This window comes from Tyto alba, unplaced genomic scaffold (genome assembly GCF_018691265.1).
Source record: "Tyto alba isolate M040663 unplaced genomic scaffold, T.alba_DEE_v4.0 Super-Scaffold_12, whole genome shotgun sequence".
NCBI classification, from domain to species: Eukaryota; Metazoa; Chordata; class Aves; order Strigiformes; family Tytonidae; genus Tyto; species Tyto alba.
In genome coordinates this window covers 1,116,212-1,132,350 of record NW_024881274.1, presented here as the reverse complement: position 1 = coordinate 1,132,350, position 16,139 = coordinate 1,116,212, and the positions used below count along the sequence as shown (strand labels likewise).

The window sequence follows — 16,139 nt, the reverse complement described above, 5'->3', positions numbered from 1 at the left end:
TCTTTCTCCCCCTCCCTTATTTGTTCGGACTGTAAAAGGTATCAGTTGTGTGATTTGTTCCCCCTGAGGTATAAAGCATGGCGGGAATGGAGTCCATGCCATAATTTTGATTTCACCTTGGTGGTCAGAATCAATGACCCAGGGAGGACTAAAAGTCCTGTTAATGTTGTGGAGGATCTCCCTAAAAGAAGGGCACTTCTCCCATGGCCAATTAGCCCCATAACACCAGTGGGGGGGAGGTGAATTGGGGAATCTTTTATGGTTACTAACTTTTTGATGGCCAGGTCCATCCCTGCACTTCCAACGGTTACTGGCTGTAAATCAGAGACCCACTGTGCAGCTGCTGTGGGGGGTTGGGTGTATTTGTTGTCCGAGCGCAGAGTGCACACCCTCACACTCTCTCTCCCGTTTCCTGATTTTCCCAATGATTTACCCTGAGAGTTATATTTAGAATGACATTCATTCAAACAATGCAATCCTTTTCCACAGCATGGGCAAGGTAGGGCAGGAGCTCAGCAATCACCCCTCTTTTCTTTACAATCTTTACAAAAATGCCCTGGCTTCTCACAGTTGTAACAAGTTTGCTTCTGAACAGCAGTGACTGTTAGCTGCAACTGCATGGCCTCTGCCAAAAGAGTTGCTTTATGTGACTCATTCCCAATATTTTGACATGCTTTGATCATGTCCGTAATTGTGGGATTAGCTCGCTTAATTAACTGAAGAGCATTTCGGCAGTCAGCATTCGCATTTTCAAATGCTAGCTGTTTAAGCAGTATATCTCTTGCTGACTCATTTTCTCTCTGCCGCTCAAGGGCATTCTGAATCAGTCTAAAAAACTTAAATATAATTCTTGGGGGCCCTGATGAATAGTCTCAAATGAGGACTCAGATGATTTGGGGACAGGCACTTGCTGAACTGCTTTTAGCACTAAGTCTTTCACTTGATCAAGTCCTGCTCTGTTGATTTGTGCCTGAGCTTGTGGAGTAGCCTGGGCTCCTTCTCTCATTAGTTCATCCATTCCTATAGCTAGCAGATTTTGTAAGTTATCCAAAGATTTAGCAGTAGCAAGATTTCGATATTCTGTCATAAAAAACGTGTATTGCATAGGGGTCATAATCATTTGGAGTAGTGACTTCCAACCATGAGGGGTCATCATATAAGCATCAGCTATGGCTTGCAATAAGTTGATAGTGAAAGCTGATTGCAGGGCCTATTCTTCGGCTGACTTCCTCAATTCTTTAGCTGCCTCATAAGGCAATGGATCCCACTGGGGTGGGTGGTTGGGCTAATATATAACAGGAAAAGCACCCAACATGTCAAAGTCCCTCTGTGACAGGGCTTCCAGATGGCATTTGTCTAGAATTCCTGAGAGATGAACGTGGCAGCAGGATCAAGGGAAAACATAGCACAAGGTGTGTTTGAACAACAACGAGTCACTCCACCAGGAGAAAGGAAAAATCAAGAAGTGGTGAGAAAAGGTGGGAGGATTGTAGGGAGGCCCGTGGGTTTCTCCTTCCCACCGGCTCAAAAGTCCCCTGCCAAAACTGACCAATTCCAGTGAAGTCCCTGCCTAATTTAAGGCTCACTGTAGCCAAACCTCCATCTCTCTCCATGCCACACCTTGTCCCTACCTCCCTCTTCCCTGGTAAGCAACACCACAACCCAGATAATAGAGGAACGAGGAAGATGAAGAGGGAGAAAAGAAAGGGCTTCAGAGTCACCTTGTTCCCAAGGAGGTGGAGGTGAGAAGAGTGAATGAGAGAGTGAGGAGATGGGCCCTGCTTTTATACTGCTCCAGAAATGCCCCAGGACCACAGTCGCTGCACCCAGGCAGTAATTTTCCAACAGACTCACCTCCAGAGCAGAATATCCTACCTGATGGCACAGTTTGTGTTTTGGCTTCCGTCACCACTGACATTTCATTTCCTCATCTCTGGCATGCCTGGCCTGCCATGCTGGCTCCTTTCATGTGGGAGGATGAGAGGCCCAAGGATTTCCTGGAGAGGGTTGTTTCACTGCGGGCACGAGGTGTTTCTGAAGTGCCAGAGGGGTCCATGTGGCATTGGTTCAGGGACAACATTGTGGAGGGCAAGAAGAAGTTTTTCTTCCAGACAAGTCAGCACCAAAAGCAGGCTTGGTGAAAGGCAACCTACCATGCACCACTAAAGACTGTGGCTGTAAAACAACTTTGCAGCAGAGGACGTGAGTCCTTGTGGTCACCATAAGGCAGCCTGAACCCTTGGGGCAAGGTGTTGGACAGCATGTTGGGCAACAAAAAGAATCTGGTTACAAGGGGAATAAAGAACAACAGGCAAGAAATGTAAAGAGCAAAATCCATGCCTACATGAGTACCTCAAGAGTAATGGAGGAAAATGTGGGCCCACTGCTGACTGGCGCAGCTTATTTCCTGAACAGTGGATAGAGAACAGGTTTGGGGGGAGTCAATGTCTTCTCTCTCTCAATCTTCACCTACAAGGTGTCTCAGGCTGCTGTTTCCTCTGAAAGAGTTGAGGGGAAGAGGAGAAGCCCTCCTAACCATGGGTGGGCATCAAATTAAAGACCGCCTGAAATATGTTGACCTGTACACACCAGTTGGTGTACTCCAAGGAAGGATGAGTAAAGGGAGACCTAGATTGGCTCTAGGAATGGAAACACAGGAGCCTCATGACATTCAAGAATGACAAATGGCAAGTCTATCCAAGATCTGGAAAGGAAAAAACTCGTATATGTGTACAGATCGGGGACTGAACTATGTTACGATCTTAGAGCCCACAAACCTCCTCTGGGTAGGTCTCCCACCAAGGGCAGGGTCAGACTTGGGGATAGACTGAGAGGGAGGAAGGAAACAGACACACACAGGCCTCATCTTCCTGTCCAAAGAGATCAGACTGTGATGGGGATGTCTCCTGAATCCTCTGTGGAGGGAAAGAAAGGAATGCAGAAAAAGGCTTCCCACCAGCTGGGACTCATGCTTGGGTCCCATGTGGTATGACTTCTCCCGACATTAGGGCTTCATCATGCCTCCTTTCCTATGCCCAAAAGGTCTCCTCGGCGTGGAGTACAACCCAGCACCACTGGAGAGGCAAGGAAACTTCCCTCAACTCCCCAAGGAGTGAGGGCCGTTGGGACCCTGCAGAGCCACGTGCCGGAGGATGCTCAGGGCGGGGATGCGCTCAGTAGGGCCCCTGGGTACAAAACCACCTCTCAGACTACATCAAGTAGGCGATGTACTTCCCTGCCCTGCAGACATGGAGACGGCTGGGACGCATCCAAGGAAGGCAAGGGAATGTGTTCAGTAGGCAAGCTTCCTGGGATAGACTCTCCCTACCCATGGCGAGTCACGCTAATTTTGGATGGGCCATGTGTCAGCCTTTTGGTGTGAGGCCAAGCCAGGAGTGCGTGCTGTCTGCAGGCCCGTGTCCCACGCAGGGCTGAATTGCCCTGCAGCCAGGGCAGCTCCATCCCTGCCCTAGAAAACTATTCTCAGGCATTGGGCTGTATTTGAGTACACTGCTCGAGGCAGCCCCAACGGCCATTGCCCTCAGCATGACCTTGCCAGCACACCCACATTTCAGTGGGGGGATCACTTGCCGATCAGCTTGTTTTGGAAAAGTGGCCAGGCCTTTATGTCTCTGAGTGGTCAGAATCCGTATCGTTCAACCAAAGAGGATGGTGTTTAGAGGAGAGTGGGAGGACCTCAGTCACAGGAGCTTTTGGGCACCCAGGAGAGGACTGCTTTGTTGGGAAGAGAGGCCTACCTTCCTGCAGAGGGGTTTGCAAACTAACTCACCAGATTTCCTCAGACCCATGTCCTCCACCTGCACAGACCCCTCCAGTACTCGGAGGCACATCTTCTGCTTGTACTGACATGGTCGGGCTCAGGAAATCCTTGGGCCTCTCCTGCTGGTACTTCAAAGGAGCCTCAGCGGCGTAATGGTGATGTCAGAAATGAGGAAATGAAACAACAGTGTTGATGGAAACCAAAACACAACCTGTGCCACTAGGTAGGCTATTTTGCTTTGGAGGTGAGTCTGTTGGAAAATTACTGCCCGTGTGCTGCGACTCTAGGCCTGGGGCAGTGTAGTAGCAGTATAAAAGCAGGCCCTTCTCCTCACCCTCTCATCCATTCCTCTCACTTCCATCTCCTTGAGAACAAGGTGAGTCTGGAGCCCTTTGTCCTCTAACGCCTCCTGTTACTCCTTGTCCTCCTCTGCGTTTTCTCAGCGCACAGCTTGTCTCTTTCTCCTATGCTGGGTCTTGAGGCTGCTGCTATGGGAGAGGGAAGTGAGCAGAAGGAGAGGTTGGGGCTTGGCTGAGGTGTCTCCTGAGCTATGGGCTAGGTGGGGACCAGTGTGGTCATGGTTGCCCTTCGTTGGGCTCTATTAAGCTGAGGGTAAGGGTATTCCTCATGCTTGGGTACAGGCTGCTCTTCAACCACATCTTGTGTGCTGATTTCCACTGATCCTGCTGCCAGGTTTGTCTCCACCGTCAAGACATGTCCTGCTACAACCAGTGCCTGCCCTGCGTGCCATGCCAGCCCTGCGGCCCGACCCCGCTGGCCAACAGCTGCAATGAGTCCTGTGTCAGGCAGTGCCAGAGCTCCACCGTCGTCATCCAGCCCTCCCCCGTGGTGGTGACCCTGCCCGGCCCCATCCTCAGCTCCTTCCCGCAGAGCACCGCCGTGGGCTCCTCCACCTCCGCCGCCGTCGGCTAGCATCCTCAGCTCTGAGGGAGTGCCCATCTCCTCCGGGGGCTTTGGCCTCTCCGGCTTGGGCAGTCGCTACTGCGGCAGGAGGTGCCTCCCCTGCTAAAGCTGCCGGCGACGGCCCTGGGGAAGGGCCTCAGGGACCCACAAGATGCTACCGGACTGCGGACGGAGCATTGGGTTCTTGCTCTCAGAGAGGCTGAGAAACATCAGCACCCCTTCTAAAAGAATGGGGCCAGCCCAGGCTCTCTGAGATCACGGCCCACGGCTGCCCTCCCCTTCTTCCACTCTCTCCTTTCCCTCCCGTGTCCTTGTTGCCTTGTGCTGCCCGGGGCTGGGAGCCCCACAAAGCCAGCCTAGGGAGGCCCTGCTGGCCCTGCTCCCTCTGTGGGGCTTAGTTGCAGATGGACACCTGCTGGGATCTCTGCCACAGCCGTGGTGCACATGCACCTTTCTGCCCCCGCTGAGCTTTTCCATGGAGACGGCACTCACACTAACCTCATTTACATCATTTCACACATTAAAGTTGTGCTGCATCCCAGCCCATGTCTCTGTGTCATCCTTTCCCCTGCAGAGGCTCTCCCCAGATGCCCAGGGAGACACATGGTGCACAGGACAGGTTTAGGGAAGGGGTTGTTAGGGATGGCTGTGCAGTGACTGTTGACACAGACCTGCTTTGAGTGTACGTAGTCATTCATCTGGTGGACATCCGATTGCTTTCCAAACTTCTCTGCCTGTCTGGGGCTGGATACAATCACCCAATGCTAGTTTGATGGACGTAGCTCCCCCAAAGATGCTTTGAGCTCTCCCACCAAAGCATTCACTTCTCCACATTCCGCCAGCCCTGGGCCCTCAGACTTTCCTCCCCAAGGAAGCTCTCTGGCCTCCTCACCATGCTGTGCACCCTCAGCTGAACTCACACCGCTTGGTCAAGGATGTTTGTGCGTTACAGCCCAAACCTCGACGCAGTGTTCTAGATGCCACCAGCCAAGTGCTGAAGCAGAGTGGGATCATTGCACCCATCGGTCTCCTGGCTACGGTGTGGCTCTGGTAGCTCAGGATGTTGATGAGAGTCCGTGGTGCCTGGGAACAGTGCTGGCAGTCACACCTCTTTTGATGGGGATACTGCAAAAGCACCTTTCCCCGGCCCTGCTTTGGGACTGTGCTTGTCAGGGGCTGAAGGACGTGTGGGGAGACAGGGCTGGCTGATCCCAAGCCAGCTGACATGTGGGGCTCTGGGTGCACATGAGTCATCTTGCCCAGCTGTGTCCTGCAGCACCTCAGCAGCTCCCCCTTCCTCCCCTGCAAGCCTCTCTGAAGCCTTTGCTGCTGGTCACCGCGCTGCTTTGGAGAGCTCCTGGACAGACCTTTGAGACACCCAGCCAGCACCTGCCCCACGTCTCTCCCTCCCTCCCTCTCTCCAGAAACCTTCCCACGAAGACCCGGGCACAGACCGGCAAGGAGCAGGGCAAGGGGGACATTCACTGCCCGGGGGGCTGTGTGGGGTCCTGACCCCGGCAAGCACTAAGCACCCACCAGCTTCTCCGCTTCTAGTCCCTTCTCATTAGGCTCCACCTGCACAACTACACCCAGTCTCAGGTCCCCAGTATGGAAAAGACACGGGCCTCTTAGAGCAGGTCCAGAGAAGGGCCTCAAAAATGATGGGAGGGATACACCAACCCTCCTATGAAGAAATGCCTAGGGGCTTGGGTTTTTTCACTTGGGAGTAGAGAAGGCTCTGGTGAGACCTTCTTGCAGTCATTCAGAGATATAAACGGGACTTATAAGGAAGGCAAAGAGAGACTTTATCAAGGCCTGTAGTAAAAGAACAACGCTTTTACCGTCAAACAGGGTAGAGGTAGATTGGACATAAGGAAGAAATTTATTTTGATGAAGGTGGCGAGACACTGGCAAATGTTGCCCAGAGAATGATGAGATGCCCCATCACTGGAAGTGATCAAAGTCACTTCTGACGGAGCTCTGAGTAATGAGATGTAGCGACAGATATCTCTGCCCAAGGCAGAGGGGTCAGACTAGATGGTCTTTAAAGGTCTCCTCCAACCAAAACCGTTTTAGGATTGCATAATAATAATAAAACTCTGTGACAAGGCAGCCCACTGCACTGTGTCCCTCCCTTTCAGAATGCTGCGGTTAGGGTGGGTTGTCCTGGCATCTCCTGGGAAGCTAGAGCACATGCCTTGTCAGTACCACATTCCCGCCTGACACCTTGCATCACAGTGTTGAGCTTACTGAGGAAAAAGAAAAGGTGTGCACAACAAAGTGGATGGTATTCACTGAACTGCATAGGGTAATTCTGTTCAGTCCAAAATTGACAGAAACATTTAGAAATTAGAAAATCACCTGATACATGACTAAGCAGGCTTAGTGGAAGCCTGTGCTGGTAATCACGGATAAACATCGCCAATCGAGCCCCTCCCAAAAAACAACCCGAGAAATATAGCGCATCTTGGGAGAGAATCTGCAGGGGAAAGGATGCACAGAAACGTGGGCTGGGATGCAGTAGAACTTTAATAAATTAAATGATGTAAAGAAAACAGAAACACGGGAAGGAAAAGAGAAAGTCAAAGAAGGGAAGGGCAGCTGTGGGCCATGTTCTCAGAGAGCCTGTGCTGGCCCCATTCTTTTAGAAGGGGTGCTGATGTTGCTCAGCCTCTCTGAGAGCAAGAACCCAATGCTCCGTCCGCAGTCCGGTAGCATCTTGTGGGTCCCTGAGGCCCTTCCCCAGGGCCGTCACCGGCAGCTTTAGCAGGGGAGGCACCTCCTGCCACAGTAGCGACTGCCCAAGCCGGAGAGGCCAAAGCCCCCGGAGGAGATGGGCACTCCCTCAGAGCTGAGGATGCTGCCGACGGCGGCGGAGGTGGAGGAGCCCACGGCGGTGCTCTGCGGGAAGGAGCTGAGGATGGGGCCGGGCAGGGTCACCACCACGGGGGAGGGCTGGATGACGACGGTGGAGTCTTGGCACTGCCTGACACAGGACTCATTGCAGCTGTTGGCCAGCGGGGTCGGGCCGCAGGGCTGGCATGGCACGCAGGGCAGGCACTGGTTGTAGCAGGACATGTCTTGACGGTGGAGACAAACCTGGCAGCAGGATCAGTGGAAATCAGCACACAAGATGTGGTTGAAGAGCAGCCTGTACCCAAGCATGAGGAATACCCTTACCCTCAGCTTAATAGAGCCCAACGAAGGGCAACCATGACCACACTGGTCCCCACCTAGCCCATAGCTCAGGAGACACCTCAGCCAAGCCCCAACCTCTCCTTCTGCTCACTTCCCTCTCCCATAGCAGCAGCCTCAAGACCCAGCATAGGAGAAAGAGACAAGCTGTGCGCTGAGAAAACGCAGAGGAGGACAAGGAGTAACAGGAGGCGTTAGAGGACAAAGGGCTCCAGACTCACCTTGTTCTCAAGGAGATGGAAGTGAGAGGAATGGATGAGAGGGTGAGGAGAAGGGCCTGCTTTTATACTGCTACTACACTGCCCCAGGCCTAGAGTCGCAGCACACGGGCAGTAATTTTCCAACAGACTCACCTCCAAAGCAAAATAGCCTACCTAGTGGCACAGGTTGTGTTTTGGTTTCCATCAACACTGTTGTTTCATTTCCTCATTTCTGACATCACCATTACGCCGCTGAGGCTCCTTTGAAGTACCAGCAGGAGAGGCCCAAGGATTTCCTGAGCCCGACCATGTCAGTACAAGCAGAAGATGTGCCTCCGAGTACTGGAGGGGTCTGTGCAGGTGGAGGACATGGGTCTGAGGAAATCTGGTGAGTTAGTTTGCAAACCCCTCTGCAGGAAGGTAGGCCTCTCTTCCCAACAAAGCAGTCCTCTCCTGGGTGCCCAAAAGCTCCTGTGACTGAGGTCCTCCCACTCTCCTCTAAACACCATCCTCTTTGGTTGAACGATACGGATTCTGACCACTCAGAGACATAAAGGCCTGGCCACTTTTCCAAAACAAGCTGATGGGCAAGTGATCCCCCCACTGAAATGTGGGTGTGCTGGCAAGGTCATGCTGAGGGCAGTGGCCGTTGGGGCTGCCTCGAGCAGTGTACTCAAATACAGCCCAATGCCTGAGAATAGTTTTCTAGGGCAGGGATGGAGCTGCCCTGGCTGCAGGGCAATTCAGCCCTGCGTGGGACACGGACCTGCAGACAGCACACACTCCTGGCTTGGCCTCACACCAAAAGGCTGACACATGGCCCATCCAAAATTAGCGTGACTCGCCATGGGTAGGGAGAGTCTATCCCAGGAAGCTTGCCTACTGAACACATTCCCTTGCCTTCCTGGGATGCGTCCCAGCCGTCTCCATGTCTGCAGGGCAGGGGAGTACATCGCCTACTTGATGTAGTCTGAGAGGTGGTTTTGTATCCAGGGCCCTACTGAGCGCATCCCCGCCCTGAGCATCCTCCGGCACGTGGCTCTGCAGGGTCCCGACGGCCCTCACTCCTTGGGGAGTTGAGGGAAGTTTCCTTGCCTCTCCAGTGGTGCTGGGTTGTACTCCACGCCGAGGAGTCTTTTAGGTTACGGGAGGGGAGGTGTGATGTAGCCCTAATGTCGGGAAAAGACATACCACGCGGCACGCAATCATGAGTCCAAGCCCGTGGGGGGGAGTTTTCTGAAGCCCTTTTTTTCCCTCCACAGGGAATTCAGGAGAGCTCCTCACCGCAGCCCTGTCTCTTTGGACAGGAAGATGAGGCCTGTGTGTGTGCCTATGGTGCTGCCAGCTCTTCTGAGCTCCTTTGCACTTCACAGCCGCCTCCATGGCATACTACATACCAGCTGTCTGAATAGGCCAAATCTGGCATGCCTGAAGTCCAGAGGCTGTACTCTGCTGCTCACTTTCCTTCCTCCCTTCAGGTCTTGCATTCCACTGTTTCTCACGTGCAAGAGCCAAGGCTGCCCTTGATTCCAAAGTTCCAAATCATTCCTTCCCTCGTGGGGGCAGCTGTGCCTCACCCGTCTTTGGCCCAGGACAGAATCGCAGGATCCTTCAGGTTGGAAGGGACCTCTGGAGATCGTCTAGTCCAAACGTCCCTGCTCAAAGCAGGGTCAGCCCCTGGACGATGCTGAGGGCCATGTCCTCTCACGCTCTGAACACCTCCAAGGATGAGGACTCCGTAACCTGTTCAGGCAATCCCAGATGGTGCTTTCTCGCTCTCACCCTAACAGAGTCTTTTCTCGTCTTTTCGTGGAATCTCCCGTATTGCAGTATGCGCCTCTTACCGCTTGTCCCTTCAGACGATAGGACTCGGGACGGTCTGGCACCATGATCGTGACTCTCTCCCATCAGCTTTTTTAACCCAGTGCTACGAAGCGTGTTCCGGGGCCTTCTCTCCTTCAGGGTGAACAACCAAGACCTCTCGCAGCCCCTCCTGCCTCAGGGGCTCCAGTTGCTTCGTGGGCTCTGTGGCCCTTTGCTGGACTCATGCCAGCATGGCTGTGACTCCCTCGTACTGAGCAGCCACGAACTGGACAGAAATTGTGCTTTCAGCAGTGCTTAGCCAAGAAGACGGCTCACCTGCTGCAGTGTGATCGCAACAATCTTCTTAATGCAGACCAGGACACTGTCAGATGCCATTTCTCCGGAGGTCCAGGCTGCCTCATGGTGTCCTCCGGGACCCATGTCCTCTGCTGCAAAGCTGTTGGGCAGTCCACCAGGCCCGGCCTGTACTGGTGCAGGAAATTCTTCCTCCCCCACTGCATGACTTTGCATAGAGGGCTTAAGCAGTACTGGCCCCTGTCTAGACCCCTACGGGGCACCAGGAGACAGTGGGCACCAGCTGGACTTTGTGCCACTCGTCACAACCCATGGAGACAAGCAGCCCTGCCAGATTTCCATCCCCAGCACTGCCATCTTCCCCAGACTCTATTTTGACACTTCGCCTGCAAGGATTCTCATAGCAGACAGACTCAAAGGCCAGCTTTAGATGAGGTTGGTAACATTTGCTGCACTTCCCACATGCACTGGAGCCCCGCACAGCATCAGAGAAGGCCAGGAGGTTGGTCAGGCCTGCTTTCCCCTCCATAAATCCATGCTGACCACTCACAATCCCCTTCTTGTCCTTTCATCTTGGGAAAGGGCTTCCAGGATGATTTGCTCCATCACCTTTGCAGGGATGGGGGTGAGGATGACTGGTCTGTAATTCCCGGGAGCCTCCTTCGTGCCCTTCTTGAAGACAGGCAGCCCACTGGCTTTCTTCCAGCCCTCACATGCATTCCCTGACTGCTGTGGCTTTCAAAGGGAGTAGAGAGTGGCCTTGTCGTGACACTAACCAACTCCCTTGGGTGCATGACTTCTGGTTCCTCGCACTCCTGTCAGTCCAAGCTCATTCAATGCTCCCACACCTGACCCTCCTCTACAGCAGGCATGTCTTCCCTGCTCCAGACTTTCCAAGGAATGTCAGGAGCCTGATCTCTCAACGGCAAATGCTGCCAGTAAAGACCAAGGCCAAGAACTCTTGCACTACCTCCACCATCACTATAACGCCTGTCCGGAGGGAAGCTGCTCTGTGGAGCACCAAGGACTGCCTTTCACCAAACCTGCTTTTGGTGCTGACCAGCCTGGAAGGAAAACTTCTTCTTGCCCTCCACTTGTTGTCCCAGAACCAATGCCACATGGACCCCTCCGGCACTTCAGAAACACCTCGTGCCCGCAGTGAAACAACCCTCTCCAGGAAATCCTTGGGCCTCTCATCCTCCCACATGAAAGGAGCCAGCATGGCAGGCCAGGCATGCCAGAGATGAGGAAATGAAATGTCAGTGGTGACAGAAGCCAAAACACAAACTGTGCCATCAGGTAGGATATTCTGCTCTGGAGGTGAGTCTGTTGGAAAATTACTGCCTGGGTGCAGCGACTGTGGTCCTGGGGCATTTCTGGAGCAGTATAAAAGCGGGCCCATCTCCTCACTCTCTCATTCACTCTTCTCACCTCCACCTCCTTGGGAACAAGGTGACTCTGAAGCCCTTTCTTTTCTCCCTCCTCATCTTCCTCGTTCCTCTCTTATCTGGGTTGTGGTGTTGCTTACCAGGGAAGAGGGAGGTGGGGACAAGGTGTGGCATGGAGAGAGACGGAGGTTTGGCTACAGTGAGCCTTAAATTAGGAAGGGATTTCACTGGAATTGGTCAGTTTTGGCAGGGGACTTTTGAGCCGGTGGGAAGGAGAAACCCACGGGCCTCCCTACAATCCTCCCACCTTTTCTCACCACTTCTTGATTTTTCCATTCTTCTGGTGGAGTGACTCGTTGTTGTTCAAACACACCTTGTGCTATGTTTTCCCTTGATCCTGCTGCCAGGTTCATCTCCACTGTCGAGACATGTCCTGCTACAACCAGTGCCTGCCCTGCGTGCCATGCCAGCCCTGCGGCCCGACCCCACTGGCCAACAGCTGTAATGAGTCCTGTGTCAGGCAGTGCCAGGACTCCACCGTCGTCATCCAGCCCTCCCCCGTGGTGGTGACCCTGCCCGGCCCCATCCTCAGCTCCTTCCCGCAGAGCACCGCCATGGGCTCCTCCACCTCCGCCGCCGTCGGCAGCATCCTCAGCTCTGAGGGAGTGCCCATCTCCTCCGGGGGCTTTGGCCTCTCTGGCTTGGGCAGTCGCTACTGCGGCAGGAGGTGCCTCCCCTGCTAAAGCTGCCGGCGACGGCCCTGGGGAAGGGCCTCAGGGACCCACAAGATGCTACCGGACTGCGGACGGAGCACTGGGTTCTTGCTCTCAGAGCGGCTGAGCAACATCAGCACCCCTTCTGAAAGAATGGGGCCAGCCCAGGCTCTCTGAGATCACGGCCCACGGCTGCCCTCCCCTTCTTCCACTCTCTCCTTTCCCTCCCGTGTCCTTGTTGCCTTGTGCTCCCCGGAGCTGGGAGCCCCACAAAGCCAGCCTAGGGAGGCCCTGCTCCCTCTGTCGGGCTTGTTGAAGATGGACACCTGTTGGGATCTCTGCCACAGCCATGGTGGGCACGCTCCTTTCTGCCCCCACTGCTCTTTTCCGTGGAGACAGCACTCACACTGACCTCATTTACATCATTTCACACTTTAAAGTTGTGCTGCATCCCAGCCCATGTCTCTGTGTCATCCTTTCCCTGCAAGCACTGACCCAAAGTGCCCAGGTAGAGAGGTGTTGCTCAGAGGTGGTTCTGGTAGGAGGTGTTTGGGGTTGGTTGTGCAGTGACTGTTAATATAGGCTTGCATGTAGTCTGCCTTGTAATGCTTTAGGGTACTCTGTACTTTTGATCTGAGGAAACAGTAACCCGATAGCCCCCCCTTTAAGGGGATGCTCACACTAGCCTGATAGCCCCCCTCTTCTTGGGATGCTCACCAGATGGCCTCCTTCCATAAGAGGATGGTAACTCCCTTGCAATGGAATGAGAAAGAACAGGATGGGCCATTGATGGTCCATACCAAAGTAAGGTAACTCCCTTGTGATTGAATGGAAGGAAGACAGGATGGGCCATCTCTGGTATCTCTTGTCCTTGAGATATGTGGGGAACTAAAACCACTGAGCCATAAAGACAAAGGAGCTGCAAATGTGACCACAGGACTGAGTTTGAGCAGAAGTAAGGGTCAGCTAGCGAACACAGTGAAGAAGACTACGAGCCTTCATCTGAAGACCTCTGCCCACAACCACCAGGAAGCACTGCACAAGTGCTATGGGAGGAATTTGGGGTGGAGTGGATATGTTAATGATTTCTCAGAACTAATTGTAATTTTCCCTCCCTGTCCTCGGAGTAGTGATGCATATGTATTAGGATAGATAATGAATATGTAACATTTTATACAATAAAAGGGAGCCCCTTTTGGCTCCTGGTGGGCATGAATTTGGAGGAAATTATTCCCCCTTGTGCCCAGCGCTGAATAAACAGACTTTATAACCTTACTGGTTGTAAAGTCATGATTCCGCACCTCACTTTCTAATCACGTCTGACATTTCTAGAACCAGGAGACTGATAATATTCCAGCTTCAAAATGGATTTTACTCTGAATGACATCCATGGTCAATGTTAAACTGTGGATGGAAAGTGCACAGAGCAACACTGTGTTTCTCCAGTGCACCAAGATAACTTGGTCAACATCTGGCAATCCTTCTCATGACACAAAATTTCCACTGTGTTGTGAGTTGGAGACCTACTTCCCATGGAAGCTGCGTGCCAGGACCCCTTTCGTTCTGCATAAATGCTCCATCTGGGAACAATCCCTTCCTTCTGTGTGTGTGGTGAATTCTCATGCCCGTGCAGAGCATGGTCTCGTGTCGTTGACAGAGCCAGTCCCAGATGCCTATATGGTGTGCAGAAAGCGCTCGTTTATTAAGCCTCAGTGATACATATTTATCTTATTTTGTGTTCCGTACATGCGCCGAGCATGCATACTACATTACGACTATAGGCTACTAATTACATATGTTAGTTTGTGATTGGTGCTGCAGGCTGACCACTTGCTGTTCACGCGCCTTAGAGGATTGGTTGTTGTTTGCCCCAGTCCATTGCCAGCTTCTCTAAATGTTGAACCATCACTTTTTGTTTCCAAATGTTGAACCATCACTCTTTGTTTCCTTGTGTTGAACCATCACTTTTTGTTTCCTTGTGTCCTTGGTTGCCTCGGTGACTCTTATCATAGGTCCTGATACGGCCACTGGGCCACATAAACCCCCACAGTGTGGTGGGAAAAAGTCCTCTGCAGAGGCCTGAAAAGTTTTTGACAGGATTGCTGAACTTGCAGGAGCCTTTACCAGTTTCTTTCAACCCTTAGAACCATGCAGTGAGACCAGTGAGTCAAAATAGCCCTCTGTAGCCTACAATGAGTATAGTCCTAATGTGGGATGTAGAGAGAGAAAACTTCCAGTGCAAAGTCTTTCTCACCACTTTGTTCATCCTCTGATGAGTGGTGACTTTCAGAGAGAGGTTCATTGACTGGACATGCCTGGTTGTGGAGGTGAAATAGCACAACAAGGGAACACCTGTCCCCACATCTCAGCCTTGCACAGGTACCCCTCCTCCCTTCTCCAGGCTTTTGCCCGGCCAAGAAAGCTCCCTGTACCAGGGTATCATGGACAGCACAGAGGCACAAACCAGCATCTGAGACCTCAAATTCCTGCAGCCACTGGAGTTTGTATTTCTCCATGATGTTCAGCCAGGTGGTAAGTAGCCTGCTCCACTTGGGGCCAGCTGATGTGTGATATGAGAACAGATGTGGGATTTGGCCTCCCCTCTGCTGGTAACAGAGCACGGAACAGAAGTTGCGTATCTGAAAAGACCAAGTGGTTTGGAAGGTACCTCTTTCCTCCACCATGACTAGTCCCTTCTGATGACTGACAGTGGTCTTTGTCATGGAATCTGGAAAACGTGGGAGGCAGTGGTGGCACAGAGAAAAACTCCATGATCCAGATGATCCTGGAGAAGGCAACATGTGGAGAAGGCAACATGTTCTTGATTCTGCATCAAGATCTGGAAGGCTGGAGACAGCAAGATGGACAGTGGTTTTGTTAGTTGAAAATTAGTTTCATGCCTGGCGTGAAATAAACCAATCTTAAGACCCTCAGGAGAGGTATTGTATTTTATTCAGGCCTGTGTGCTTGGTGGACTTTTCCACAAATCAGACACACATAGCGGCAGGTTTAGGTGTTTCTTTTATATACAAAAATCAGAGGTTAGTACTTTTCCAAACATGCCTATTAGATACTGATTGGTTAGTGATTAAAATACGATTACAATACAGATTACATAATGCTTTTATCACTGCACATACTCAGGGGACAGGTCTTTAACTTGGGCAGGGGTTGTTTTGACCTTTGGGTGTGTTTTTAATATTATAATGAAGGTAGTTCACTCTCAGGACATTTAAAAAGTTAGTTATCCTGCCAAGTTAATTAATTGATTAGTCACTTTGTCAAATAATTCACCCTTAACACAATAAATCCCTGGCATTCTTGTTATGATCTTATGATTTACCTATTTTCCAGAGTTTGGAGATCAAAGTCCATTCCTCCTAAATTCCTTATACCTAATCAGGGTCGTCTTGGTCATGATTCTCAGTCTTGCTTGACCAATTTTTAAAGCTTTGTAATTGTCTCCATATGTGCTGTAACTATGATTACCATCAAATTTGATGTATACTAAACTATTGTCTATAGCCACCTGCAAGTGTGGAGTATACTTTTATCAATTATTAACTATGACCAGCTGCAAATGTGAAGTGTATTATATCACTTTAGGGCAAAAGCTCAGAGCTCTTGGCTCAGTGTGCATCTTGCACTACAATAATGTGCATCACCTCTTGTAGGATTGTTGCAAATACCTTAATAAAACAGTTTGAAGACTAGAATATTATTTTGATTTTAGTTTAAAAGTATGATTTTCATTTAACATGAAGCTACAGTAGCTCTGAGAATATAAAGTACACTGAGGCCCTTAGGATTAAGCAACTAG

At 51.7% G+C, this 16,139-nt stretch overlaps 1 protein-coding gene and 2 pseudogenes across 1 annotated transcript; 2 read left to right on the top strand and 1 right to left on the bottom strand.

Annotated features, from left to right (window-relative positions):
* The first annotated feature begins 3,973 nt into the window (after nucleotides 1–3,973).
* On the top strand, nucleotides 3,974–5,095 carry LOC122152794 (annotated as a pseudogene).
* A 2,301-nt stretch (nucleotides 5,096–7,396) lies between these two features.
* Nucleotides 7,397–8,305, bottom strand: LOC116962536 (annotated as a pseudogene).
* A 103-nt stretch (nucleotides 8,306–8,408) lies between these two features.
* Nucleotides 8,409–12,774, top strand: LOC122152793 (feather keratin 3-like). The gene is made up of 3 exons (XM_042787096.1): nucleotides 8,409–8,488; nucleotides 11,604–11,670; nucleotides 12,014–12,774. Exons 1-3 carry the CDS (start codon nucleotides 8,409–8,411, stop codon nucleotides 12,347–12,349), a joined length of 483 nt encoding a protein of 160 aa, XP_042643030.1. The 3' UTR covers nucleotides 12,350–12,774.
* Nucleotides 12,775–16,139: the final 3,365 nt, after the last annotated feature.